Here is a 27,543-nt window from a genome sequence, read left to right as displayed (position 1 = left end):
ATAAAACATGGCTAGGAGTTAGTAATGGTGCACAATTGTACTTAGTGTTGATCACCTCAAAATGAAAGTAAAAATAACTTAGTTGAGTCCTTTTTCCTTTTCTCCTTTAAATTTAAATAGCATTTTGGTCTACTTTCTTCCCCCTGAAGCTACATAGAAAGGCATACATGTGCTTCATATACTTTCAAAATCTAAGACTCATGTTTGCTTTTCAACATTCTTAACCACAATGTAACACTGCCTTAATAGATTAGACTGCTTAACATTTCAAGGTTCTTTCCACACCATAAATTAGCTCATTCACATAACTATGAGATCACTAATGTATTTCCAGAATCATATCCCAAGAAATATTAAAGGTCACATTATTTAGAATTTAAAAATGAAATAAGACAGAACCATTCACAAACAATGACAGTGTATCATAAACTAACTAAACTCATTAGCCTTTGACTAATCCACTTTTGAACTATAAAAAATATACATTTTAATGAGGCCATAAAATAAGACAACAGAAATAATTAATTACAAGCAAGTATTTTAAAATAGCTTATTTTAATCAAATTTGATGAAGTATATCTAACAAAGTTCTAGGTCAACACATTCCCTGTACATTGCAACTTCATGTTTGACATCACTGATGTTGATTACATGGCTTACATTATTGGCAAAGGACTTCTGATATTTTCAGCCTTAATTATAACCTTCATTTTAAAACTATTAGCCTTTATTACCCACATATGCCCCACCAAGTTCTGGTATTAATGGATAATTTTTCTACTTAGAATATCATTTCAAGCCTTATTACTTGATGGTTTATTGTAAGACACAGACCTCTTGAGGTCTTTAAAATTATTAAGAAATTCTGGAACATTAGTAAAATTATGACCATACTAAGAATCTGACACATGAACAGACTTTTCCTTACAAAATAAATAACAAAAACTAAGCTGAAACACAGTTCCTAATATAAATAGATAAGAATGCTAGTTTAAACTTGAACTGTTTATGTCTCAGCAGCCATCTTCATCATTATAGGACTTCATGAATAAAATAATGTTAGCACTAATCTTTGCCTAGTTTCACACCATTGCAGAAAGTATATCCATTTTTGAAAACATAGAGATATGGTAACCTGGTATGCATATTAGTAAACAGTATTTATCAATTTCATTCAGATCAACTTTAGAAATGTAACATATTAATACTATAATTGCAGATTGATTTGAAGAGGATCTAATAGAAAAAGATAATTACAAAAACTTTAAAAGGAAACTAAGAAACCAATATGCAAATAAGTTTTTTAAAAAGTACAATTAAAAGAAGTTAATATAATTTAACCATTCAGAAAATAATTATTTTCCCCATATATTTAAATTATTGAAGAGAAGCATTAAGGAAAAAAGCATTTGGGCCTAAAGTTGCTGTCAGTTTCTTTATAAATCAACTATACTTTAATGCTTATTCCTGTATTCATTTTAAGTATTTTTCAATCAACAGTTAAACTCAATAAGAATGTACTATAAAAAATGTGTAAGGTTGGTAATCTTGAAACAGAAATGGATTATTTCAGATGATTAAAAGATGAAAAGTGGCAACAACATTTACCATTTGCTTCCTCTTGTATTTTAGGTTGATGATTTATTTGCATTTCTGCAAAAATAAAAGTGAAGTGCAGTTAATAATAGATCTGTCTGATGACATCGTAAGTGGGAAAAGAAGAAACATGAGTTTAACTCTTTAACAGTGGCAAATCCTTACGTTGATTTTTAACTTCAAGTAGGGCATATAACATTTCTAAGACACAGATTTACATATGTTTTTATTTCACTGTGAGGAATACTATAAATCCAACAATAAAAGATAAATGATCAAAGGGACTGTTCTGAGGAAAACTGGGGAATAGTGTTGCATGATGTCCAGATGTAACAAAATCATCTTGTACTTTCTTCTACCGATGGTTTCAGTAATCCTCACCTTGAAGATAAAGTTCAATTTCTGAATGAATTATGCCCTGAGACATAAAAGGAAGCCATCTGAGGAAAAAGAGAGAGAGAAAGAAAGAGAGAGGAGAAAATAGAGAGAAAATTAATTTCTGATTTTCTCAATTTTAAAATGAGGTTGATTCTGCATTAATTTTGCACACTAAATGTTAACTATAAAATTGCTTTTTATATAGTCAAACACAACCCATCCTATTACATACTCATCATAGCACTAAGAATGGTATCATACCTGTGGCTTGAAGAACGAAATATATATGTTGCTAACCCTGCTAACCACCCACCTCTCCAGGTTTGTCAGTCGTCTATCACTATCACCTGTAAAAGCAAATGGGGCTCCAGCAGAGCACTCCCAGTACCAAGCTGGAGCAAAGGGCAAGGGCGGGTTTCAGATTTTGAGCATGGTACCTGGGCCAGCCTAGAAAACATGGCCTGCACATTGGTTGCAGGGAAACTTGGCACAGAAAAATAGACTCCCTATTTTAATATTTCCTCTATGAGAGTTTCTGTCTTGCTTTCACCTGACTTCCTCTAAAATCTCTTCCTCAGTGTTTGCGAAAAGAATATTACCATTGGCCAAGCGTAGTGGCTCACACCTATAATCCCAGCACTTTGAGAGGCCGAGGCGGGTGGATCACAAGGTCAGAAAATTGAGACCATCGTGGCTAACATGGGGAAACCCGGTCTACTAAAAATACAAAAAATTAGCCGGGTGTGGTGGTGGACGCCTATAGTCCCAGCTACTCGGGAGGCTGAGGCAGGAGACTAGAATGAACCTGGGAGGTGGAGCTTGCAGTGAGCTGAGATCACGCCCCTGCACTCCAGCCTGGGCAACAGAGAGAGACTCCATCTCATTAAAAAAATATATATATATATGTATATATATATATATACACACACACACACACACACACACATATATATATATAACCATAAAAGTTGGTGAAATATTATCATGTTGGAAAACGTGCTTCGGGTGAGCTAATAGCTGATCCTCCGGGCAGCTTCCCCCTAAACCAGGTAAACTTTAGAGTTAGAAGCTCCCTTTTGAAGAAAAGTTCAGAAAACCAGCTTTGCCATTTACTGGCTTTGTGATCTTACCCTCCTGAAGCTTACTTTCTTTGACTAAATTACCTGCCTCATAGCAGTGTTGTGAAGCTGAAATGAAAAGTCATGTACAAGCATTTTTTTTGTAGTATTACATAGTATATCAATTTTATTATTGCCCACAAAAAACATGGTTATTGCTATCTCACACACTTACGCATACTCTCATTCCTTCCATCCTTCCATCTATCCATTCAATGGATACTTAGAAAATGCCTTGTGTGTGCAGGCATTTTCCTAAGTGCTGGAGCTACAAGAAAAACAAAAGAGAGAAGAAACCTGACCTGAGGAGCTTCCACTGTAAAACAGAAGAAAACAGATATGTAAAGATATAAATGTAACAAAGTGTGACGAGTGACTTAAATACAGATGTTATAGGAGAAGAAAGAGACTGACCAACTCAACGGCAGGAATGGGGAAGTGCAAAGGAATGAAGAACAAAACAATTCAACAAAGAGGTGATACTTGAGCTGAAGGCTGGACAATAAGTAGGTCACGAAGGGCACTGTAGAGGGAAACAGCAGCACTGGCAAAGGTCCAGAGTCCAATGAGATTCCATGAGGCTGACGCACAGGAGGCTGCTGGACAAGATGGGGTAGGGGCAGGGGTTGTGTGTGGGTTACTCAAGGATCTGACAATCTCACAATCCAATGTGAGTCTGAGCTGTAGGACTGATGCCACCACACTAGCCTTGCAATCAGCAGATAATGGGAAGGTGTGGGGTATAAAGGCGAACTGTGAGCTCACAGTCCTACCCAGCTGTCAGGGTTGCTCATCTCTCCATTTTTCCAGAGCTAAGAGAAATTCCATTTCCTTCTGACCACTTTAGCTCACAGTGTTCTTTCCTCCTCTGGAACCTAATAACACACATACAATATATTTTGCACATTTAGTCAGCCCCTAATTATGCAATCTTACTTTATTAGTTATGTTTTGGCTTATGTATCCCATCTTTCCAGCTACATTGTTATATATGTAGAGTTTACTTTATATGCCTGAATAAAGGCAGTCAGCTTCATGTTTAAAAATACAGACTTCAGGGCCCAGCGCAGTGGCTCGCACCTGTAATCCCAGCACTTTGGGAGGCCGAGGCGAGTGGATCACCTGAGGTCAGGAGTTCAAGACCAGCCTGCCCAATATGGTGAAACCCCATCTCTACTAAAAATACAAAAATTGGCCAGGCGTGGTGGCGCACACCTGTAATCCCAGCTACTCAGGAGGCTGAGGCAGGAGAATCACTTGAACCTGGGAGGCAGAGGTTGCAGTGGGCTGAGATCGCTCCACTGCACTCCAGCCTGGGTGACAGAGCAAGACTCCATCTCAAAAAAAAAAAAAAAAAGAAAAAGAAAAAGAAAAGAAAGAAAAAAGAAAACAGATGTTAAATTTCAAGTAGAGTCAGACTGCCTTGTTTCAAAACCTGGCTTCAACATCTACTGCTTGTGCAACCTTGACCCATATTCTTAATCTGTGTAACCCTCATTTTCCTCATTTGTAAATTATGGATAATAATTGTAGCTACACAAAGGACACAGAATTAAACATACATAAATGTACTACAGTATAGTAGTTCCTACTGCATTTTCTGACTGCCGAACACAGTGCCTTGTACACAGTTGGTGTTACAGAAAATATATTTGGGGTGACTGCCAGTCAACCAACAATCACCCTACTTTTCTCAGATGTGCCATAAAACAGTAGGCCTTGCATAGTGAAGGAAGTTTTTGCATTAGGACAAGAAAATTTCCCCAAAGCCAGTGAACAGATGGGAGAATTGGAGCAGTATGGCTTGAGAGGTGCAGTGATGATATTAAAGGAGTGGAATGAAAAGCAAGCAGCAGAAGGTTGCTTGACCAAGAACACAATCCATTCTCTGCAGCCAGCCATCAGCTAAAGAATGCCTAAACCCCTTGGTCACCAGGGAGCTCCCTTTCACTGGCCTAGCTAGGAAACACAAAGACAGGGGCAAAAGTTCTCTCAGTGTTTTAAGATTAGACAACTGTGGAATGTGTTGGGGGTGCTCCTGCCTTAAAACATGCAGGGTGTTTTGCTGGGGGAAGATGTATAACAAGGTAAGGAGTAGTACAGATTATATTTAGTCTGAGATATATTTTATATTTGTCACACATTCACATTGAAAATGGCAGAAGAAATATTTGAAGATTCTATGTCTCCACCCCCATCCCAAAAAAATGAACAAGACTCATTCCTGCACCTCATTCTGTCAGGTTCCCACCATCACTACTTGTCACTTTCGCACCAAGGAATGGTGCAAACTGACAAAGAAGAGCACAGAAATCTGCAGCAGCACAAATACATGCTCAGAATAGCAAGAAATGATTAATAGTGGCCTCTTTCAGGAAAAAAAAAAATCAGCAAAGTTAAATGATTGCTCACTGCCTCATGATAATTTTTATTATTCCCTTCTCCCTATAAAAATTGTATTTTACATTTCTGTACTTTATCAAAATTTCAACATCTTTTTTATCTATATCATTCATCATCTCCCCTCACCCTTCCCACCCCCGCTTTTCCCAGAAAGGGAAAATAAAACCATTTGTAGACAGGCTGAATTATTTTGAAAATAAATAAATGCATAAATTATTTGTAATGAGACATCTGAGTATGTTACAGAGGGAACTCATGCAAAGATTAGGTGACCTCTAAGGTTTCTTCCAACTTAGGATTCCATTATGTTTTCCATCCATCGTCCTTACCCCCCTCCCTCCTTCCTTCCCTTCCCCATTCCTATCTATAAATATTTGCTAAATCCATACTCGGTACAAGAAACCATACTGGAAAATAAAGAGAAATTTATGAGACCCTACCCTTAAGAAGCATATCATCTGATATGTGAGACAAATACGTTCACAAACAATGGCAGTGCACTGTTTGGCAAGAATTGCACAAAGGTCTAAGTCAAGTGCTGGAGGAATTTAAAGAGGGTAAGGATGAACACAGTTCTGACTGGCAAGCAGAGAAAGCTTCATGGCATGGATAACATTTTGTCCGGGGCCTTAAGGGATAAGAATTTCAATAAGCAGAAGAAAGAATAAAATGAGCTAAAACAAATGAGGGAAAAGAGTAACAATATCCCTGGAGAACGTCTAGGGACAGAAGCAAAACGTACTCTACTCAGGAGAATTGGAAGAAAAGCCTAGAAAGGTAAATGGCCAAGGCAGGGGGATAATTCATTTTTAATTCACCACACACTAACACCTTCAGCCAGAGCTGGCCTAGGTGTAAAAGTTCTCTTGCCAGCTATACTTACACAGAAGAAGGATGCTGTTCAAACAGGGCTGCCCCTGCTTCTTTTCCTGACCCTCTCCACAAATGATATACTCAGTCCTGTTCTGTATAAGGCTCAGCTCATGATTTACTCACTAATTCACTAATTTAGCACACACTTTCTGAGTACCTATTATGTTCTGTGTATTTGTCCTGTGGACACCGAAGGTCTTCATTACAACCTCCTAAGAACACATGCCTTATGTTTGCTTTTCATGGAATAACCGCCAGAGTTGCCACAAGGCAATTAAGCAAGGAGAATGCTTTGTGAATAATAATGACGGGATGGTAGAGGGGTGATTATCAGCCTTGCTTCCACGTAACAATCTCACGCATGGAGATGCGGCCCTGCTGGTATGTGAGGCTGCAGTGACAGACCAGCAGAAACGCAGCTCTCTGCCAGGCCGTCAAGGTGGAGCCCCCTTGCGGTGTGGTTGGTCAACTAGCCACTTCAGTTTTTCAAGAGTGAGATCCTGAGACAAGTAAACTGCGTTTTGCTTAAAAATCTATACCAGTAGCTGGGCGCGGTGGCTCACGCCTGTAATCCCAGTACTTCGGGAAGCCGAGGCGGGCGGATCACGAGGTCAGGAGATCGGGACCATCCTGGCTAACATGGTGAAACCCCGTCTCTACTAAAAATACAAAAAATTAGCTGGGCGTGGTGGCGGGCGCCTGTAGTCCCAGCTGCTGGGGAGGCTGAGGCAGAAGAATGGCATGAACCCGGGAGGCGGAGCTTGCAGTGAGCCGAGATCGCGCCACCGCACTCCAGCCTGGGCCACAAAGCGAGACTCCGTATCAAAAAAAAAAAAAAAAAAAAAAAAAAATTCTATACCACTAGGACACGTCTTTTTTTTTTTTTTTTTTTTTTTTTTAAACTTATGCTAATTCTAAGAATCACTCTTTGGCTTTTTGTTGTCATTAACACTTAAAAATGGGTATTAAGTGACAATTTCGTTTATATATGTCTTAGTGAGATTAAGATGCAATTAAACCTTTTAAATTTTATGTTCTAATTCCAAATCTGTCTTTTAATATGATTTCTCTTTGGGCTTATAGTGTCTTGATTAATGCATGCATTTTGGTTGAATTTATTACACATGTAAATTTAACCTATTCTATTTCAAAAACAATGATAGGAGCTGAAAGTAAAAATATAAGACATCAGGCCAACCTTGGGGAAAAGTGTACTGAGCTGGAGCAGTAGGATAGACACATAAACACATACATATAATTTAATGTAGTAAGTGCTGAGTTAATGTCAGATGCCTTGTGAAACGTGTACAGGAAAATGAGTTTCCCAACCTGTGGCTTCAGGAAATATCTCCTGGCAGAGGTGACACATCTTTTGTCAACTCACCAGTAAATATACACATGAAAGCCTACAGGACTCCAGGCACCAGGGAATGGCCAAGAGTTAGGTAAACTCAGATCCAACAGCACCAGCTGAGAACACAGTGAAGGCCCATGAGGAGCAGAGAAGAACCTGTCTGCCAGGCCCTGGCTGAGCTGTAGGCCTGCTGTGTGCCCAAGGCCAGCTTTTGGCTGCAAAGGTTCCCCTAGAGAGTGATTTCAAGGATGAAAGGAAGGCCTTTAATTTGCCTTGCCCAAAGGCCTGCCTCACCTGCCTGCAGGGGGCCCACAATTGTTTCGGTGGAACAACAGACTCTTTTTTTTCAACAATTAGTAAGAAGGTGCTGAGGACAGTGAAAAGGGTATGGGTCTGGAGTGGAAGTGGCATTCCACCTACCAGAGGTATTCAGGATTTGCTGATAGTCTATTCTATCCATAGTGGAAAGCTTTTAAAGTCTTCTTTTCTTATACTTTGCACAAAGGAGATAATCTCAACCTCTCTCAAAATAAATAAATAAATAAATAAATAAATAAATAAATAAATAAATAAATAAAATTTAAAAAGCCAAGAATCCTGAATAGAAATGAGACGGGAACACTTTAAAGGTATTAGCTGCAATGTCAACTCTAAGGAATGCTGTGCAGCATCACATCCTTATTCCTCAGGTGAATGTGCCTCAGGGTCACTCCACCTATCTGACCACAATTTGGTTTTGAGAGGACAAAGCTGGTCATGCTGCCTTGCCTTGACAAGTCAAGTTAGATCATTATATTTGTTTATTTGTTTTTGAGACAGAGTTTTTGCTCTTGTTGCCCAGGCTGGAGTGTAATGGTGCACTATGAGCTCACCACTACCTCCACCTCCTGGGTTCAAGCAATTCTCCTGCCTCAGCCTCCTGAGTAGCTGGGATTACAGGCATGCACCACCACGCCTGGCTAATTTTGTATTTTTAGTAGAGACAGGGTTTCTCCATGTTGGTCATTCTTTGTAGTTATTTGCATTTAACTGATTGATTTCTGCATTTATAAGTTCTCCTTCTATTTAGAATTTCCCTAGATATGGCCTTTATTTCAAATAACTTGCTTCTGCAAGCTCGTGTCAATGTCATTTCCCAAACCAGTTAGGAGTTACGGAAGGCAACATTGAGAGGCTTTTGACGCTCCTTGTTTCCAGGCCCTCTCAGGTCAAGCAGGTTATCAAATAAATATTGTGAATGGTATTGTTTCTATTAAAAGATAGATGCTAACTTATTTTTAATAATTTCACATTAAAGTCAAGACTCTCATATACACATGCATACACAATAGTTCAAGTTTGTTAACACAGAAAAATCTGGAGATTCCCTAATTTAATGCTAAACAGTACATTACAGAATCCACTCAAAAAGTATACTGGGTTAAATAGTGTTCCTCCAAAATTCGTGGCCACCTAGAACCTCAGAACATGACCTTGTTTGGAAACAGGATTTTTGCCGACGTAATTAGTAAAGATGAGGCCATACTGGAGTAGCATGGGCCTAGACCAATGACGACAGTGTCTTTACAAAAAGATAAGAAACACAGAGACACAGACACACAAAAGGAAGACAGCCGTGTGACAATGGAGCAGAGGCTGGAGTGATGCAGCTGCAAGCCAAGGAAACCCAAGGATGATCAGCACCCAGCAGAAGTGGGGAGGGTGAGGAAGGACTGTTTCCCAGGCCTTCCGAGACAGTGAGGCCCCGATGACACCTGGATCGTGGATCACTGGCCTCCAGGAACTGCAAAAGGATATATTTCGGTTGTTCAGTGCAATCAAGTCTGTGGCAATTTGTTACGGCAGCCACAGGAAGCTAATATAAATACTAAATAAAAATATTTGCATTAATTCATAAAGATAGTTGAATGTCTGCCTTATTCAAATACAAATTTTGTTTGCTGCAAACCTCAAATAGCCAAGCCTGCAGTGTAAATGGTAGAAATTCAGTGATGTATACCCCTATCTATATTAAATGTACAAAAGACAGAAAAATAATACCTTCAGGCATAGAAATAAAATAAAGCCATAAGGACGTGGGTGTTCAATTGAAGAGGGAAAAAGGAAAGGAGGATGCACACACTCGCAGGCAGCCTCTGTGATGCACAGAAGCAGTCTCCTCCCGCGGCTCTGCTTTGTGTCTCACCTAAGCATTTCCCCTGAGCCCACAAAAGGAACAAGCACTCGGTGGTCTTTCTCTCTGCCCTAATTCAGCTGTGCTGTAAATTCTTGTTCTCTGAGGAAGCTCCAAGGAGCATGACCGAGATTTTCTTTCCTTTTCCCTTCTGTGGTGTGCACCTGCGCATTTTGGATGCCTGCACCCCAGAACGAACTAGCCACAATGAACATGTCCAGCATCATACCCTACCCATCTCCCCCGCCAGGACTGTCCAGTGCAGCTCCTGTGTGCACCCGCGGGTCTCCTTTCCCCTCAGAACAGCCTTCCAGGCTCCGTGGACACAGACCTTGACCTCATATGCACAGAAAAGGCTCTGGGAGCACAGAAGTAACTATAAGTGGCTTCAGAATGGTCTTTTTCTGCAGTAGAAAGAAACCTGCTGTGCCACAAGTTCTATTCCTGGTGCCACACTCTTCTGCTTCTTTAAGAAGTAAGGAAGTAGGACCTGTCCCATCTCTTTATAGCTACATAGTAGAAAGGAATTATTTTGGCAACTTACTTTCTTTATCAGGGTATTATATGAATGAGCACTAGCCACCATTTATTTAGGACCTACTATGAGCAGGGTATTAAATATTAACATTTAATATTTTATATCTGTTACATTATTTATGATTGTTCAATATATTTTGTAACTAAAATTCTTTCAGATACAACCCGTTGAAATTATAATAATTAAGGTATCACTTATGTTCCTTCCTTCCAAAGGATGCCATGGTAGCACAGCACAAACAAGAAGTAAGGTAGTGCAGGGGCCGGGTGCAGTGACTCATGCCTGTAATCCAGCACTTTGGGAGGTTAAGGCAGGCAGATTGCCTGAGGTCAGGAGTTGGAGACCAGCCTGGCCAACATGGTGAAACCCTGTCTCGACTAAAAACACAAAAGTTAGCCAGGCATGGTGGTACACACCTGTAATCCCAGCTACTTGGGAGCATGAGGCAGGAGAATTGCTTCAACCCAGGAGGTGAAGGTTGCAGTGAGCCGAGATCAAGTCACTGCACTCCAGCCTGTGTGACATAGCAAGACTCCATCTCAAAAAAAAAAAAAAAGTAAGGTAGCGCAATAAATGATGGGTGACGAAGTGAAATGTATGTGTAGACATGGACAGTGGCAGTGAATGCATCTAAATTATCCACCAGGAGATTTCATATTTAAAAGAAATCAGCTAAATTAATGTGACAAAGTATATCAGAACATAAGATGAAAGTCCTGGATGAAGCACACTCTACCTCTTCTGATGCAGGGAATAAAACAGAGCTGCCCCCAGTGCCCCAGAGATGCCTGTGTGCTGTGGGTGGGAGCAGGCTGGGAAATGATACCCAAGTCCTCTTCAGTGCTACGTGTTACTCATCAGATGGGGGTGCCTGTGCTGTGCTAAGTTCTGAGTACACATTGAGAAAAGAGAAAAAATATTTGTAGTTTGGCCAATTAAGTCATACTACAGGCCAAATTGGAATTGGAACTTGAGGATGGATAGGATTATAACGGGGAGAATAGACCAAGGAAAGGTCCTCCTGAGTGAAGACTAGCACTCCAGAGGACAGAAGCAGAGTGGAACAGAACTTGTTTAGGTAATTATAGGGGTCTAATTTCACTAAGATCTTGCAAGAGGACTGCTATAAATGCAAATTGGAGGGGGAAATATAGAGTCAGATGTTACAAAGCCTCGAATGGAAGTTATGTTTTGCTTTGCTTTTGTGGTAGGCAATGAGGATTACTGAAGGTTTTTAACAGGGGAGTGATGTGATTAAAATATAGCTTTTAGAACATTATTTTCCCCCACAATTTTTCTTGAAACATTTTCAGGCAAAGCGATACAATAAAATATTAAAGAATAAAATTCAAAATAAAAGAAAGGAGAAATGAGAGAAGAAAAGATAAAGTCAGAACGATGCTAGTTAGTACCATAGAAGAGCTAGCTTGGAAGTTGTGGGCAGGTAGGCTGGGAAAGAAAGACACAGAAGACAATTGGGAGACGACGGGGATGAGCTAGTCTTGATGAGCAAGGGCATCAATCAGGGCAGAGGTAGTAGTAAGAGAAAAGAAAGGATGAATTAAGCAGACACTCTGAACAAGGAATTGACTGAATTTAATGACTAAAAGGCAAAAAAGACGAGGGCTACTGTGGATCTCACCGCTTCTGTTCATCCGCAGTCCGCTCCAATCATCTTGGGTGTTTGCAGTTTTTAGCGGCATGCCTTTAGGTCTTTTAGTTGAATTGCCTCATTATTTTTACTTTTTGCTTAGTACTTAAAGTTGCAATTTTCTTGGCTAAATTCAGACCCTTGAATTTCCCCTCTTCCCTATTCTGCCTGCACTTTGTTATCTCATTTCCTGTTGATTATCTATTTGGAAAAAGAGGCTACAGGGCAGCCCTCGATATTGAAGATTCAAATTTTCAAAATGGAACCCCAAGTTTCTCATTCCCATGCCCACAACAGATTGGGTTTTAAATCAATTCGTAAGTCTGGGGCCCAGCCTATTCCCTGTGACTGAGACACCAAGCAACAATAAACATGATTGCCCATCTAGCCGAAGCTAAGCGTTTTCTTGAGAAATAGCAGGGCTCAGTAAAGATCCAGAGAACCAGCCTTCTTGGAAAAACAGGTGACACTTTCTTAAGCAAGAAGGTGTGGGATTTCTATGAGGAGATTTGAAGAAGGAAGTATATGTGGGACCTGCGTCTCAAGCCTAGGCAGTACAGGGCCAGGTCAGGAATTTAGAGAGCTGCTTTCAGGACTGACCCTCATGGGGCTCAAGGAAAGTCCAACTTATCCATAATTTAATGTTTGTCTTCCTTACGTTCTGTTCTGAAAGTTCTTCTCTGTAAACTTCTCCACACTTAATTTCCTTATGAAACTGTTGTAACACTACAATTTTAGTAATGTAAAGAAACCAATAGTTAAGCAAATTTTCTCACTATTTATGTAATAATTTCCAGTATTAAACTTTTAGTCCTTCTGTGACACACAGAACATTGTGGTAATAAGAAATTATAAGATAAGCCTTCCTTACAATGCTTAGCAAAAGATTATTTAAGCAATCAATGAGTTATGCATGATGTGGAATCTGAGTTAAGGAAATAAATCTGTGACCTAAAAGATACACACCACACACACACACACACACACACACACAGCGTCATCCACAGTGCAGCACATTCTTTTGAAGTACCTTGGAGACCAGCATTACCTTTGACAGGTGAAGATGGACTTGGATGTGGTGCCGGGCTCTCTGACTACGACTTGTTCACAGTACCAGTACTGTGATTTGTCACTGGCCTCACAGCGCAACAGCACCTTCTGCAGTTTTCCAAGCGACACTGCTGCTACTTGAAATTTATCAATCTGGTGTGGGAGACAGAGAAAAAAAACTCACAGAAATAACTAGAGTCCGAGGCATGGCAAATGCAGGCAATAGTAATAGCCCAATGACTGCCAGAAGCAGCACAACACTTTAAAAGAGATAATGTTACTATAGTTAGCATCAAAAGGGGCAATATGGTAAGAAAAATAAGCAAATTACTTTTTATCTATCAAGAATATATTTCTGGCTGTTTTTTTTTTTTTTGCTTTCACAGTTTTATTTTCTCCATTTGTAGTAGCATCCAGAGTAATAAACAAAGAAATCCCAACACAAAGACTTTTCTCATGTTAGACCCCTACTCGAGAAGCAGTTCATTAGGGCATCAGGTTGACAACCATGCAGCTAATGTACAGCACATTTCCTTTCTATGAGCACTGATATGCTGTGAGACATGTGGGACAAATTTTCTTTCCTTCCTTCCTTCCTCCCCTCCCTCCCTCCCACCTTCAATACATCCTTCCCCTGCACCTTCCTCTGTAGATGAAAATAGAGCACATTCTTGGGTTTGTTGTAAAAGAGCAGCCTGGACTCCTAAATAGAATTAGTTTGTTATATCAAAAATACACTGACATTTCCAGAACAATTCAGGACCTGAAGTCAGTGCTATACTGATTAAAATAAAAAGAACTCCTTCACACATTACTTCCTCGTAGATGGTTGTTGAGAATGACTGTCCTAAAGTTATCTGAGGAAAGGATCATGAATTTAAGTAAGTCTGAAAAATTACCAGAAATGATAGTTGACTGTTAGCTACTGGCACTCTATGGTAAAACATGTGACTCTAGTATCACTTGTATTGCCTATGTGGGGAGCTGTCTTAACAGCTCCCTGCATTGTTACCAGGTTGAATTTTCGATTTGATATTTGAAGACACACTACCTGGGTCTCAACTATTGGCTCCATGTTGTTGATGGAAACCTCCTGTAGAGTCCAGACCAAAACCATTACTAGTTCAGTAATGACGGTTCTGTAAACCAGGTGATGAGTATTTGTGCATCTTCTCATGTGTGCATGGATCATCTCATTGTCACTATCCTGCATTCTCAGCATGGCTTTACAAGGGACGTTCACGAGGTGCATCACCTATTGTAGCAAATGCAAGTGATGCCCCATCCCATGTCCTCTAGATCCATTTCTAGGTGCATCTGCTGCTTTGATAAACAGTTTAGGTGTGCTCATAACTTTCTATCTCAATCCCCTGTCTCCTGCTTCTGTGTCTGAGGGCTTCCCCTGGTGGGACAAATCTGAGGGATGTTTCACAGAGTTTCTCTGAAGCTCTCAGCAAGAAGAGAGAGCCATAATAGTAACCAGCTCACAAATGTCCCTATATTGCTTTTCTCCTTTCCTGTCTCACTGTTCCCACTCCTTCACTTCTCAAGTGCTTACTGGGATTATCTCCCAGATAAATTACCTTCACTGAAGTCTTTTGTCTCTCAGTCAGCTTTGGGACAAACCCAAACTACAGTACCTTGAGGTCTGGAAAGATAGGCTGAGTCAGCTTTCTGGTCTCTTCTTGTAACTCAAAGTAACTTTAGGTTTGAAGACGGAATTAAATTGGGTCTGTTACATATATTGCTACGTTTTATTATCCTGCTAGGACACCTTGTAGAGAAAATGACAAGTAGCCCAATGAGTGGTTTATGACGTGAGATGTGGCTGGTGTGCACGAAGTCTGATAATAAAACTCTCAGACTCTTACCACAGTTTCTTGACTACAAAACTCTTGAAATTATTTGGCATTTCCATTACATCCCAAGCACTGAGGAAAATAACAGAAAATGTAAAATCTAAAATGAACCAGGGAAGAAAAACACTTTTACATCTCTGATTCTAAACTTAAAAACGGATACCACTAAGCCCTCACTGTACTCTTCTTCATAAACTGATGGCAACTATATCTCCTACCCAATTTTAATTTCAGTCCATAACACACCCTCCCTACTGTCTGGAAAATGCTAAACACAATGATGAACTGAGGAAGATCAATCATGAAGATGACTTGCAAAATCTCAGCAGGTAACGTCCCATGATACAGCACTGCTGCAAAATGATACATGCTGGCGTCCAACGAGCAGGCAGCCAGGGGACACGGAGCCTCTGCCATTTATCCTCAAGTGGTAGGGTGAAAGAGTCTGGGGCTGATGTAAAGCCAGCAGGGTTCTGCAGGAGATCACTTCACTGATTACTTAGCATAATATTAATAATAATACCATGGTATCTAAAATTTTGTTTCTGCTTAAAATTAATAATTCATTCCTGATAGCAAAAGTTAGGCCTAATTTTGCTTTTGACTCACTCAAAGCAGAACTAGCTTTCCTATTCATTCTGATGAAAGCTTTTGTGTAATCAACAGTGACAAATGTATAGGTGAGCTTTAAGATATCCAATGTTTCAAAATATTTCACAAACTACAACAGTCTGAGAAACAGCACTCTAACTGGTTTAAGGAGTCTTCTTTCTTAAAAATATGCCTTTAGATTACATAATCCCCAAACTTAATGTCAGACCCTCAAATAGTACCTTCTCTCCATATACAACAAAATAACATTAACAATATCCTACTGCAACTTCTCAAAGATCTAATGTATAGAAGGACTTATGCTTGTCCATAAGGACAAAAGGAAATAAGGAGGGGCTTAGGTGTGAAAATAACACAGTTGGCCCCATTCAAGATGTTATATAGATTAAAGGTCATTGTGTTATTATATGAAATATAGTATAATGGCATTTATATGGCCTTATCTTTTAAAATAATGCCTTGTATCTTTCGAGCCTGAGAGAGCACATTCAAAAACGTTTTCCTTGTCTTTTCAGTTCATTTTTTTCTTTCTCTCACACAATCACTAAACTTAATATATTTTCTTTGTTCTATTATTTATTGTTGGTTTAGTATGTCCCATTTTTCTTGTAAGAACAACTTCTAAAACAAAGCACACTAGAAAGTCAGGTCAGGAAAACGTGTTAGAGATGTCTTAAAACTAAAATTTGAAGAGGGCCAAACACCTTTTAAATTTTAAATCATAGATGGCCATCTTCAGAGAGATTGTTAAGAATCTGGGAAATTATTTGTATAGACTCACCTGTCCTCTTTGAAATTTTACTTGCATGTTAGATTTGCACAGCAGTCTGAGGCCAGAGTCTCCCCTCTCCCCAAAGAGACAGAGGAAAACCTCAGACTCCGTTTCTGCATGCTTCAGCTTCCCAGTGTAGACGTCAACCTGATATCTCACTACTGGCAAAGCAACAGGGAGAGAAAACAAGAGGAAATACATTACCTTGAAATCCATATAAACAGAACCCAGATCCATAGGTTTTTAGGCTACAGTGAAAAAAGAAAAACATATATGAGAATTCCTCTAATCTGGATTTTCTGTGTCTATTGAGAGGCTTTTGAGCTTCAATTATTTTTAATCATACATGGGCATTTTTATACCATGAACAAAAGGCCAGAAGGTTTATTGCTTTTTCAGAAAGAGAAATAAAAGATTTTTTAAAAGGTTGTTCTTCTATATATGACATAAGAGGACATTTTATGCTCAGTATTTTAGTGGTAAGGGTGACTGTTATTGTACATTATATTTAAAGTTTAAAATGACGTAAGGTTTGATGAGGAAAGAAATCAAGCAAGGAGGTAAGCTGGCCCCAGGCAAAGCTAAGGTGAGTTGCAGTCACGGCATTTCTTGTCTCTCATAGCCTCAGCCTTTGTGACTGTGGCTGGGCCACAAGAACAATTTTGAGATTACATTTAATCTAAGATCCACCAGCAACTCATGCTGTGACATTAAAAACGTCACTTCTCAGGAGTAAAACAACTCTCCTAGAAGCAGGAAAAATATTCTGTGACTAAATAGCTTAGAAGCAAATTTAAGTAACTACCAAACAATTTGTCTATGGAATAGATGCTACTGAAGATTAATAACACACATGGAAAAATAGCTTGTCCTCCTTTTACTACAGGAAGCTCACAGACAACATCCCCATCTGCCTGAATCCGAGAGAGCCGCACGTTTGCTGCAAAATCTAGGATCTTCTTGCTTTTCGTATGTTGCATGGTCACCTGGAATTAGAAGAAAAAAATGACCAAATTGTGTCATCTCCAATTTCTCAAAGAACTTGGAATTCAAAATGCATCCCAGGGATTTCAAAAATGTACTGCATACTCTGATGATGGTGATAGTGGTGATGGTTCTTAGTAGTATTAGCAATAGTAGTAGTAGTAGTAGTAGTAGTAGTAGCAGGTTGGTGCAAAAGTAATTGCCATTTTGCCATTACTGTTAATGACAAAACCACAATTACTTTTGCACCAACTTACTAGCAGCAGTAGTAGTAGTAGCAGTAGTAGCAGTACCATCAGCTGTTTATTAGGCAATTTTTATTTGCCGTGTATTATGCTAAGTGCTTTATTTTAATTATCTTTTAACCTTAACCAACCAGACTTGTAAAATTCTTTCAATCTAATAGATAAGAAAATGGAGGCATGAAGATTTGAAATGGACTCTAGCAGATTCAAAGCTCTCAATTTCACCTGTCGTAGTGATTTGGAAAGAAAAGCAATCTCAGAGAATTTGAAAGGAGGTCTTGTGTTCCTATCAGTCACCAAAGCAAGACATACATCAGAACTTGAAAAAAAAAAAGTGAATGCCTTTTGCCAGGTGCTGTGGCTCACGCCTGTAATCCCAGCACTTTGGGAGGCTGAGGCAGGTGGATCACGAGGTCAGGAGATCGAGACCATCCTGGCTAACACGGTGAAACCCTGTCTCTACTAAACACACACAAAAATTAGCTGGGCGTGGTGGCAGGCGCCTGTAGAACCAGCTACTCGGGAAGCTGAGGCAGGAGAATGGCGTGAACCGCCTCCCGGGGCGAGATCACGCCACTGCACTCCAGCCTGGGTGACAGAGTGAGACTCCGTCTCAAAAAAAAAAAAAAAAGTGATTGCCTTTTAAGTGTATTTATAACATCTGTAGGCTCTAAATAAACTCCCAGTTGCCACAGACCAAATGCCTGCACCTTCCAGCATGCAGGCAGCTGCCTTTCCCTGCAGCCCAGTGACTCCTCCATAGACCCTTCGTCAGCCCTTTTGGTGGCTGTTCCACACAAAGGCCCCTTCCCTTTATCTTCCCCTTCACATGCCAGCAGACTAGCAGAGGACTTCCAGGCATAAGCCCACAGTTGTTTGCCTTGCCTCCTATCACGATAGATAAAAATGTCCTTATACTTTTAAGATTCCAGCTAATCTTCTAAATAAGTCCCCATCCCTCCTCAATTTTCTCTGCTTCCTGGTCTTTGGAGCAGGTGCCACCATTTCTCAGATGGCTTATTCTTCAAGCTTGCTGCCATAACCCATTGTCTGCTGTTCTTGCTCTCTTCCAATCCTGCCTTTAGCCTGTTTCAAGAGAGACTATTTTAAAACAGAAATATGATCATTTTGCACACTGCACACAACTTTTTTTAAACAGTCCTTCCTATAGTATAAAATCCCAAATCCTCAATACAATGAGCACTTCATGGTTGGGTCATAATCTTGCTAGATACTTCTCCCTCACGTGCTATGTTCTAGTTGTACTGATCTGTTCATGGTTCCTCAACCTGGCTACATTCCCTCTCATGTCAGTTTTCACATACACTCATAGCTCTGCTTAGAACAGTTTTCATCCCGACTCATTACCATGATGACTCTGCCCATCCTTCATAGCTTACACGTAACCTCTTCTAAGGAGTTTTTTGTGAGCCCCCAGTTTGGTTCAGCAACCCTACTTTGTGATCCGCGACAGCCTCCCCATTCATGATTTAGGAGCTAATATTTGACTGACTTGAGGGAAGAAACCATGTCCTATCCATCTTGATACTACCACAAGCTTTCACAAGGCAGTCCTTGGGTCGTTTGTTGAATGAATGATCAAATGAATAACTACGTGAAATGTGTATTTGTCAACACAGGTTACAGACTAACTCAGCACACCTGATTATTAATGAGTGACGACTGTATCTTTACTTGTTCCAGGCAAGAGGTCTTGAAAAGAACACTGGACAGCTAGAAAAACTGTGCCCAAAGTCCAGCTCTGGCATTTCCAACTGACCATGAGAAATCATGTAACCACTTTGAATATCAGTTTTCTCATCTTTAAAATAGAAATAATGACTATCTCATACGGTTACTGTGGATATTAAATGAGATTATACGTAATGTATAACATTTTATATAAACTATATAAATACTTCATATTAACATTAGTGAAATGTATATATGTATACATACATTAATATTAAAAAGGTTAATATAATATATTCTGCTGAAATTGGAAATGTTCTCTTTGGATTATATCATTCTTTATTTAGACAGGGGCCAGTGTCTGTGTGGAATTTGCACATTCTCCCTAAGTCTGTATGGGTTTTCTCCAGGTCCTCCAGTTTCCTCCAACATCCAGAAGTTCTGCATGTTAGAGGAACTGGTGTGTCTACACGGTCCCAGTGTGAGAGTGTGGGGGGTGTGCAAGTGTGTGGGTATGAGTGTGCCCTGCAATGGGATGATGGCATGGCGTCCTGGCCAGGTCAGTTCCCGCCTTGCACCCTGAGCTGCCAGGACAGGCTCTGCCCACCCACAACTCTGAACTGGAATAAGCAGGTTGAAAAATGAACGAATGAATACAAATGATTGTCAAATAAAAATTTGTAACGTCTATAATAATCATACAAATGTACAACAATAAACAATTAGGGGACGAAAGCACTCAGTGAGTTGTCATGTTTGTGATGGTTTTTGAACTGCATGGTGGGAGGAGGTGGTCCTGACAATTTCCCTTCGCAAACATTTATTCCTTGATTTAACTCACCAAAACTACGACTGCTATCACTCACTAATTCACCAAATATAGGGTAAAACTTTCTTACTTGTTTTCATTAATCTTTATTAAATTTATGTATAGCTCACATTTATTTCAATGGTTAATATGTGAAGTGTTTTGGACTTTATAAGATTGGTGATGTTTTTGGGACCAGAAATATGCACTAGAAATTTAACTCTTGTTTGTATCGGTTAGCCTGTGGTAAATTAGTTTCGTTATGCCAAGTTTTGTTTGAAGTCACAGTTTCCAAGAACCTAAGAAAAGGTTAAGCGATTACAAGGTCATACTACCTAAAACTTCAACAGGTTCTTCCTCTACATTAGCCTCTCCATGTAAACTGGCAAGAAGCCTCTGGTTTCTAAGGCCCCATCATCCCTTCATCCTTAGAAGAGCCCACTGATAAGAAAGCCTCACTGATTTGACTTAAGTGCAATCCCACCAACACCACTGAAAAGCCTCCATGGCGAGGGCTCTAAATGAGTTCCATTTACCTTCCAAGTCATGATGGCTCAAAACAGAAAAATAAAGAATCTAGGTAATCTCCAGTTACGTTTGTTTTTATTTTCACAAAAGTTTTTTTCAACTGTTAAATTAGTAAGAAGGCAAAATTCCAGGACAACCACAATGTTTAAGCCCAGTTACATGATAGCTAATGGCAGGACTCAGTAAAATGCATGTGGCAAGTGAAACAAACCTGGATTTGAATTAAAAGACCTTGGTTTATGTACTGGCACTGCTACTTACCAGGTGTATGGCCTTAACCATTAACCACTGAAATAAATGTGAGCTATGCATACATTAAGAAAGATTAATGAAAACAAGTATGAAAGTTTATTTTACCTCATTTTTTGGTGGATCAGTGAGCAATAGCAGTCTTGATGGTGAGTTAAATCAAAGATTAAATGTTTGCAAAGTACAAATTGTCAGAAGCACTTCCTCCCACCATGCAGTTCAAAAACAAACCAGCACAAACATGGCAGCTCACCGAGCACTTTTATAAAAGTTCCACAAGAGGACCTGTCATCTTCAGGCCCTCATTTGCAAAACTGCCATCGCATCTCAACAAGCTGAAAAGTGCCTTATGTAATAAAATGAGATTAAAACACCTTTTAGAAAACGGTTTGTAAACTATAAATGATTACACATAGGAAGTTATTTCCCAAAGCAGAACTGTCTCAAGAATGGGTGGCGGTGTGTCGGGAGTGGGTTCCTTCTGGTGGTTTCGTGGTCTTGCTGACTTCAAGAATGGAGCCGCACACCTTCACGGTGAGTGTTACAGCTCTTGAATATGGCACAGACCCAAAGAATGATCAGCAGCAAGATTTACTGTGAAGAGCGAAAGAACAATGTTTCCACAGCATGGAAGGGGACCCGAGAGAGTTGCCACTGCTGGCAGGAGTGGCCAGCTTTTATTCCCTTATTTGTCCCCTCCCATGTTCCATTGTGTCCTATCAGAATGCCCTTTTTTAATCTTCCCTGTGATTGGCTATTTTTAGACTCCTGCTGATTGGTGCACTTTACTGATTGGTGAGTTTTACAGGGTGCCGATTGGTGCATTTTACAATCCTCTTGCTAGCTACAGAGCACTGATTGTTGCATTTTACAATCCTATCCACATAGTGCTGATTGGGGCGTTTTACAATCCTCTTGTAAGACAGAAAAGTTCTCCAAGTCCCCACTTGACCCAGGAAGTCCAGCTGGCTTCACCTCTCAGTGATACCTAAGAACATTGTAAAAGAGCTTGATTTCAGAACATCTAATCTTCCAAGTTAACAGTAAGAGGTTGGTTTTTGTGCCTAGAAGTAAGACTACTTCTTTCCAGATCCACATGCTAGCTATGTGATATGGGTACTGCCTAGTTCTCAAAACCTCAATGTTCTCAATTGGGATAATGATAGTATCTACCTTGCTGTGGTATAAACATTAAAAGTGATCATGTATATACCCTGAGTGCTCAACACGTTTATTGTTATTAATAATAATAGTGTCAAAATTAATCTCAGAGATTAGAGATCAGAATTCTTAACAATTATTTGGGATTGTGGTTCCTCACTCTTTAACAACCTCCTAGAGGCTGCACAAGGAACACTTCAGCCAAATGTTCAGTTCTCTATTACCAGAATGAGAAACACTAATCCAATTCCCTGACTCCTACTGTACTTGGGAGAGCTGACCACGACCATCTGGGAAGACAACTAATGGTCTCCTTTGGCTCTCTTCCCCTTAGCCAGTCTGAAGTAGCTTCTCCTGCTTCCTCTCTCCTGGGCCCCTCCATGAATTCTCTAGCCCATCAGTCAAGGAGTTCATAAACAAAAGGCAAAACCTCTAACTTCAACAAAACAAAAAAAGAAATCTCCAAAGCTTTGGAATCCCAAAGCTGTCCTCTGAGCTAGGTCTCCCACTCATCCCATCCTCCCAAGAAAGCTCTCCAGCACTTCTAGTCTCCTGGGCCCCTAGATCACTGTGCAATCCTTGCCTGCTTTCCCTAAAATGGCTCCCATTCTGGTCTTTTGTACCTCAGGCACGAGCTTTTAAGAAAAAGGAGGCCATTCCTCTCTAAACTATAAGGACTAGCACTGTCCCAACTCCTCTCAAAGGCTTTACCTCTTCTTTCATGTCCTCCCCGAGCCCCTTCTCTAACTGTTCTTAGTGCCTGCATTTAATGTCAACCTAGATATCAATGGAGCAAGGATCAGGTCCAGTTGGGTCAGAAGAAAGGTCATCACTGTGGCCAGAAGACTCGGGGTTGCGAGGGCAGAATGAGCCAACTGCCCTTTGCCATAGCCTCACTCCACATCCTGACTAAATGTAATTAATAATCAACAACAATTGCCACCATCTATATTTGTATTCTACCTTTTTAATAAAACACTCTTCACACATCTCATTTAATCCTAAACAAAATAAATAAAATAATCTTATCTTTTCCTAGTAGAGAAATGATATAGAACCAGAGTCAACAAATACTTTCTGAGAGCTACCCATGTGGCCAGTTGTCTGCTTAACAGTGGATGCAAGATAAACACTGGTTAGAACACAAAGAATACATTAGGATGAGAAAGGATTTAGAAAAAATCCTTTTAGAAATCCTACTCTGAAATACCATAAACCTTTGTTCTATAAAACAAAACAAAACAAAAAATACTTCTACTTTCATTACAGATTCCATACACACAAAGCTTTTTCTGAAAAAGTAAAGGCAAATAGTCACCAACACGTTTGTTAGACACAAAGTATTTACAGTACTCTATAAGATCTGATACTGGGGATGGTGGATGGGGCAGTCATGTCAGTCATTAATATTTTCTTTGTATAGCCAGAAATATGAAAATATAATAAGGTTTAAATGTGTTAACAGAGAACATTTTAAGTGTTCTTGCAAATCAGACACAAAGTCAAAGCTTGACTCTAAATGTCCTTATTTCTCATCCTGTGCCTTGTGATAACACCCTATTTGTTACAAGGACTGTACAAGGGGAACCAACTATGGTGTTTACAACTGACTGAGGGACTATCAAATACATGAATTTATCTTTGGTTCAAATAAGCTGGCACAACTTTGAGAATGTTTCTATAAACTACTGGAGTCTTTTGAGATTAAACATTTGCCTGGAGATTTTGTCAAAAGAAGCTGGTGCTTCCTGCTGTTCACTGAACTAGAAAATCCTCAAAAACAAACTATTTTTCTTACTGCATTTCAGAACTTGCTCTTTCCTTTATGCAGTTCTTTCTAGAACCCTGAAGTGAAGAGGTAACTGGAAATGAAAAGGAACTAGAAATATTTATGAGATACTTTAAAACTTCAAAAAAATAAGGCATTTCTTACCTAATTTTGCTAATCTCAGGACTGCCTTGGGCTCATATCAAGTAGGTTACCATATCATATTAACCAGCAGTAGGTTAAAATAATAACAAATTCACCAAAACCTATGACCCACTTCAATTCAAAGACTTAGAATGATCAAAAAGTTTCGAGAGAATTCCTATTCTATTTGAGCTTATTTATCCAGTTAATGTATAGCACATGTGCTGCAGAGGCAGCCCAGACATTGGAGAGAGCATTAGGCCATGGGCCAAGAGAAGGGGCACTGGCCTTATCTCGCCGCTAATTCTGTGTGAATGGGTCAAACCTCCAAGACTCTCCAGGCTATATATTTGAGACAGGGTCTCACTCTGTCACCCAGGCTGGAGTGCACTGGTGCAATCTCAGCTCACTGCAGCACACCCAGCTAATTTTTTGCATTTCTGTAGAGACAGGGGTCTTCCCATGTTGCCCAGGCTGGTCTTGAACTTCTGGGCTCAAGAGATCCTCTGGCCTTGGGCTCCCAAAGTGCTGGGATTACAGGCATAAGCCACTGCACCCAGCCGTACTTCACATATTATAAATACGTGTTAAATAAACAAAATGTGTTTTATTTGTTCATTCATTCCACAAATGTTTATCTAACATCTACTGTATGACAGGCAATACTCTAGGAGTTGGTATTATAACACTGAAATACAAAGCTCCTGTTCTCAAGTCACTCACTTTCTAGTGGAAGTCAGACAATAAACAAATGTAAAATATCAGATAAGGGATGTGTTATAAAGATAATAAACCATGCTGATGTGATCAAGAGTAAACGTGGGCTCCCTTGAGATTGTATAGCAAAGGACCTCTAAAGCAGGAGGAGACCAGTGTGGCTTCCACAGCATGAGAAGGGGCAGAGAAAGAGGTGGGCAGGGGACAGATTACATGAGGGGACATGATCTGACTGATGTTTATGAGAGATCACTCTGGCTGCTCTTTGAAATCTGGATACTGAGCGGCGGGAGGGGCGGGGGGCGGAAAGAAGCTGGAAGGCTATCACAGGAGACCTTTACAGCAGAGAGAAGAGAAAAAATTGCAACTTGGAGTAAAGTGATGGTAATAAGATGGAGGAAAAATAGACAAAATTGAGGTATGTTTCAGCAATAGAGTCAGCAGGAGATTCCTGAGGGATTGGATTTTGGAGGGAAGGGAAATAAAACAATCTAGGAAAATTTGTAGGATTCTGGCTTATATAACTAGGTAGACAGTGACACCATCTACTCAGACGAACAAGACTGAAGGAGAGCAGGTTGAATGAGGGAATCAAAAAGGTCTGATTGTGTTTTATTTACTTTTTTCACCGATATTCACAACTTGTGAGATACCAAGTACCGTTGAGCCCTATTTTACAACAAGAAAAACCTAGAGAAAAAGTGATTTTTTAACTTTTTAGAAATTAAACATCTTTCGAGTCTTTTGACTTCAACTGTAAAGTTTATTACCTCAATTTGAAAGAGTCAAAGTCAATTCCAGAGAGAAAAAAATAGAAAACTTAAGATTTAAAAACAATTATTAGTTTTAACAGCATTTGCTAAAATGTATTCTTATCTTTCTTTCTTCAATATTCAAAGTTAATTACTATCTGTCTATGTTCAGTTACAGCCATCTCGTTTTGAGTCCAAGCTACCCATTACCTGAAATCAGTATGGTCACTTGGATTAATATTCTACAACTGTATTTTGAATGCTAGACAGCACAGTTGGTTAATGTGTATTAATATGGCTGAAATAGCAAGTCAGACCTTCTCAAAGGCCTCTGAAGTATGATCAAGGAATACAAGTTTAAGAGTCTGAATGACATCACATGACCCACCACTAGATCAAAAGCCCCAAAGTACCAGAGTATCATGAAATGGGCAGGTGCTCCCTGCTCAAAATGCTATGTCAAAAACTAGATTTTCACCCATTTTAATTTGGGACACTGGGAAAAATTTCAACAAACACTTGTTTAGAAACAACAGCTTCCCCCAAACAATAGCATTCCATAAGTGCTTGCATTGTTCATCACAAGATGAACAATAGCTATTGGCTATAAACGGTTGATCATTAATGGGGGGAACCCTCATGGCATATGTCCTAATAATGGCAGACTTTCAGATTTTCCAAGTCCACAAAAGGCAGCCTTTGGTCACTGTAAAACCAATCATTTTCCTTTTTGGAAATAGTATTTTCTTTTGGCTTTCAGACTGAAGCATCATCTAGTATTATTCTGTCAATACTAAAAAGACCCAAAGCCTTGACTTTTGCTTTAGCTCTGATACAGAATTGCCAAATGTGAGTACTATGAAAGAGTCGATATGGCTGAGAAAAAGTGCACTAACATTAAACTTCAAAGCCAAACTTTATGGTGGGATAGATGAGAAATAGAAAAAGGGTGAATTTCCAAAACCATTTTTTTCACTGAAACATGCATTCATTTTCCTTGCAAACAAACAAATAAACAAAGTGCTTGGGGAAAAAATAAAGGAAAAGGAAACAGCAGTGTCTTTATCACATAAAATATTCAGCATTTGTTTTAATTTCCTAAATGAATAGGAATAATTTTAGGAATGCCTTCAATAGAAACTAAAGTTCATTTGCTGAGCTCCCCCTACTGATTTACAACAGCAAATATTAGTTGTTTCACAAGAGAACATTACCATAAAAACTCATTATTGTTTCTTAGAAACTTAAAATTCCTGGATTACTTTAAAAATTTTCAACCAAGTGGTTAAATACATATCCTAAAAATAGTTGACTGGAACAGACAGATGGTGGTACTTACAATGTCTGAATTAACATGTTAGAATTCAGTAATGAGAATATAACATCTAGGTCAGGTTACCCAACCTTCCTGCTCAGAACCTGAGAAAAGGGAGAAATCAATTTAGTTCTCTCCATAAATCTTTTGGAAGACAGATGTAGAGACAGTGTGTGCCATTTTCACTGGGACAATTACAATGACAACTTTATGGATAACTAAGCACAATCTGGTTTATAGTTAGGTTAATGGTGGGATGTGTTCTTTGAAGACAAGAACTGCATCTTAGTCATGTTGGCATGCTCAAATGACCAACAGAACTCTTCCAACTCTTATCAACTCTTCTAGTAATACTTGATAACATACTTTGAATACGAGTACAATTGTTTTCTGAATGAGTACAAATGTATACTTTTATACATCTGTGCTATTGTTTATTCTAGCACCAAAGTCCAAGGAGAGACTTGATGTGCTCTCTCCCACCCTGACACACTTAAATCTATGTATATAAAAATTGCCTTGGTCCTAATCTGTCCTAAAATATAAAGCTAATTTGACTAGCATAGTTCATACAATATAACAAAAGGGAAATACTGATTAAGAAGACTATATAAAAGACATAAAGATTACTGAACTTTGCCACTGAGCAAATGCATGTGGAGGAATAAAATTTTGTACTGTATAGCAATAAACTTCCAGTGTATTTGTGAAATACTGAGAGAAGAAATAATGACTGGAGTTTAATTATCAGACAGAAGATGGTAGTCATCTATACAGAATTTTTTCTATATGCTTGAATGGGA

At 39.4% G+C, this 27,543-nt stretch overlaps 1 protein-coding gene across 1 annotated transcript in view; it reads right to left on the bottom strand.

Moving 5' to 3' along the window:
• Positions 1–536: 536 nt before the first annotated feature.
• LOC101023047 overlaps positions 537–27,543 on the bottom strand; it is a 138,377-nt gene continuing 111,370 nt past the window's right edge. The window contains 5 exon segments of the mRNA XM_021942323.2: positions 537–1,653; positions 1,978–2,036; positions 13,133–13,287; positions 16,387–16,538; positions 17,231–17,363. Of these exon segments, the coding sequence (XP_021798015.1) occupies positions 1,565–1,653; positions 1,978–2,036; positions 13,133–13,287; positions 16,387–16,538; positions 17,231–17,363 (588 nt within the window). The 3' untranslated portion in view covers positions 537–1,564.

This window comes from Papio anubis, chromosome 8 (assembly GCF_008728515.1).
Source record: "Papio anubis isolate 15944 chromosome 8, Panubis1.0, whole genome shotgun sequence".
Taxonomy (NCBI): domain Eukaryota; kingdom Metazoa; phylum Chordata; class Mammalia; order Primates; family Cercopithecidae; genus Papio; species Papio anubis.
This window is presented reverse-complemented; position numbering and strand designations above follow the sequence as displayed.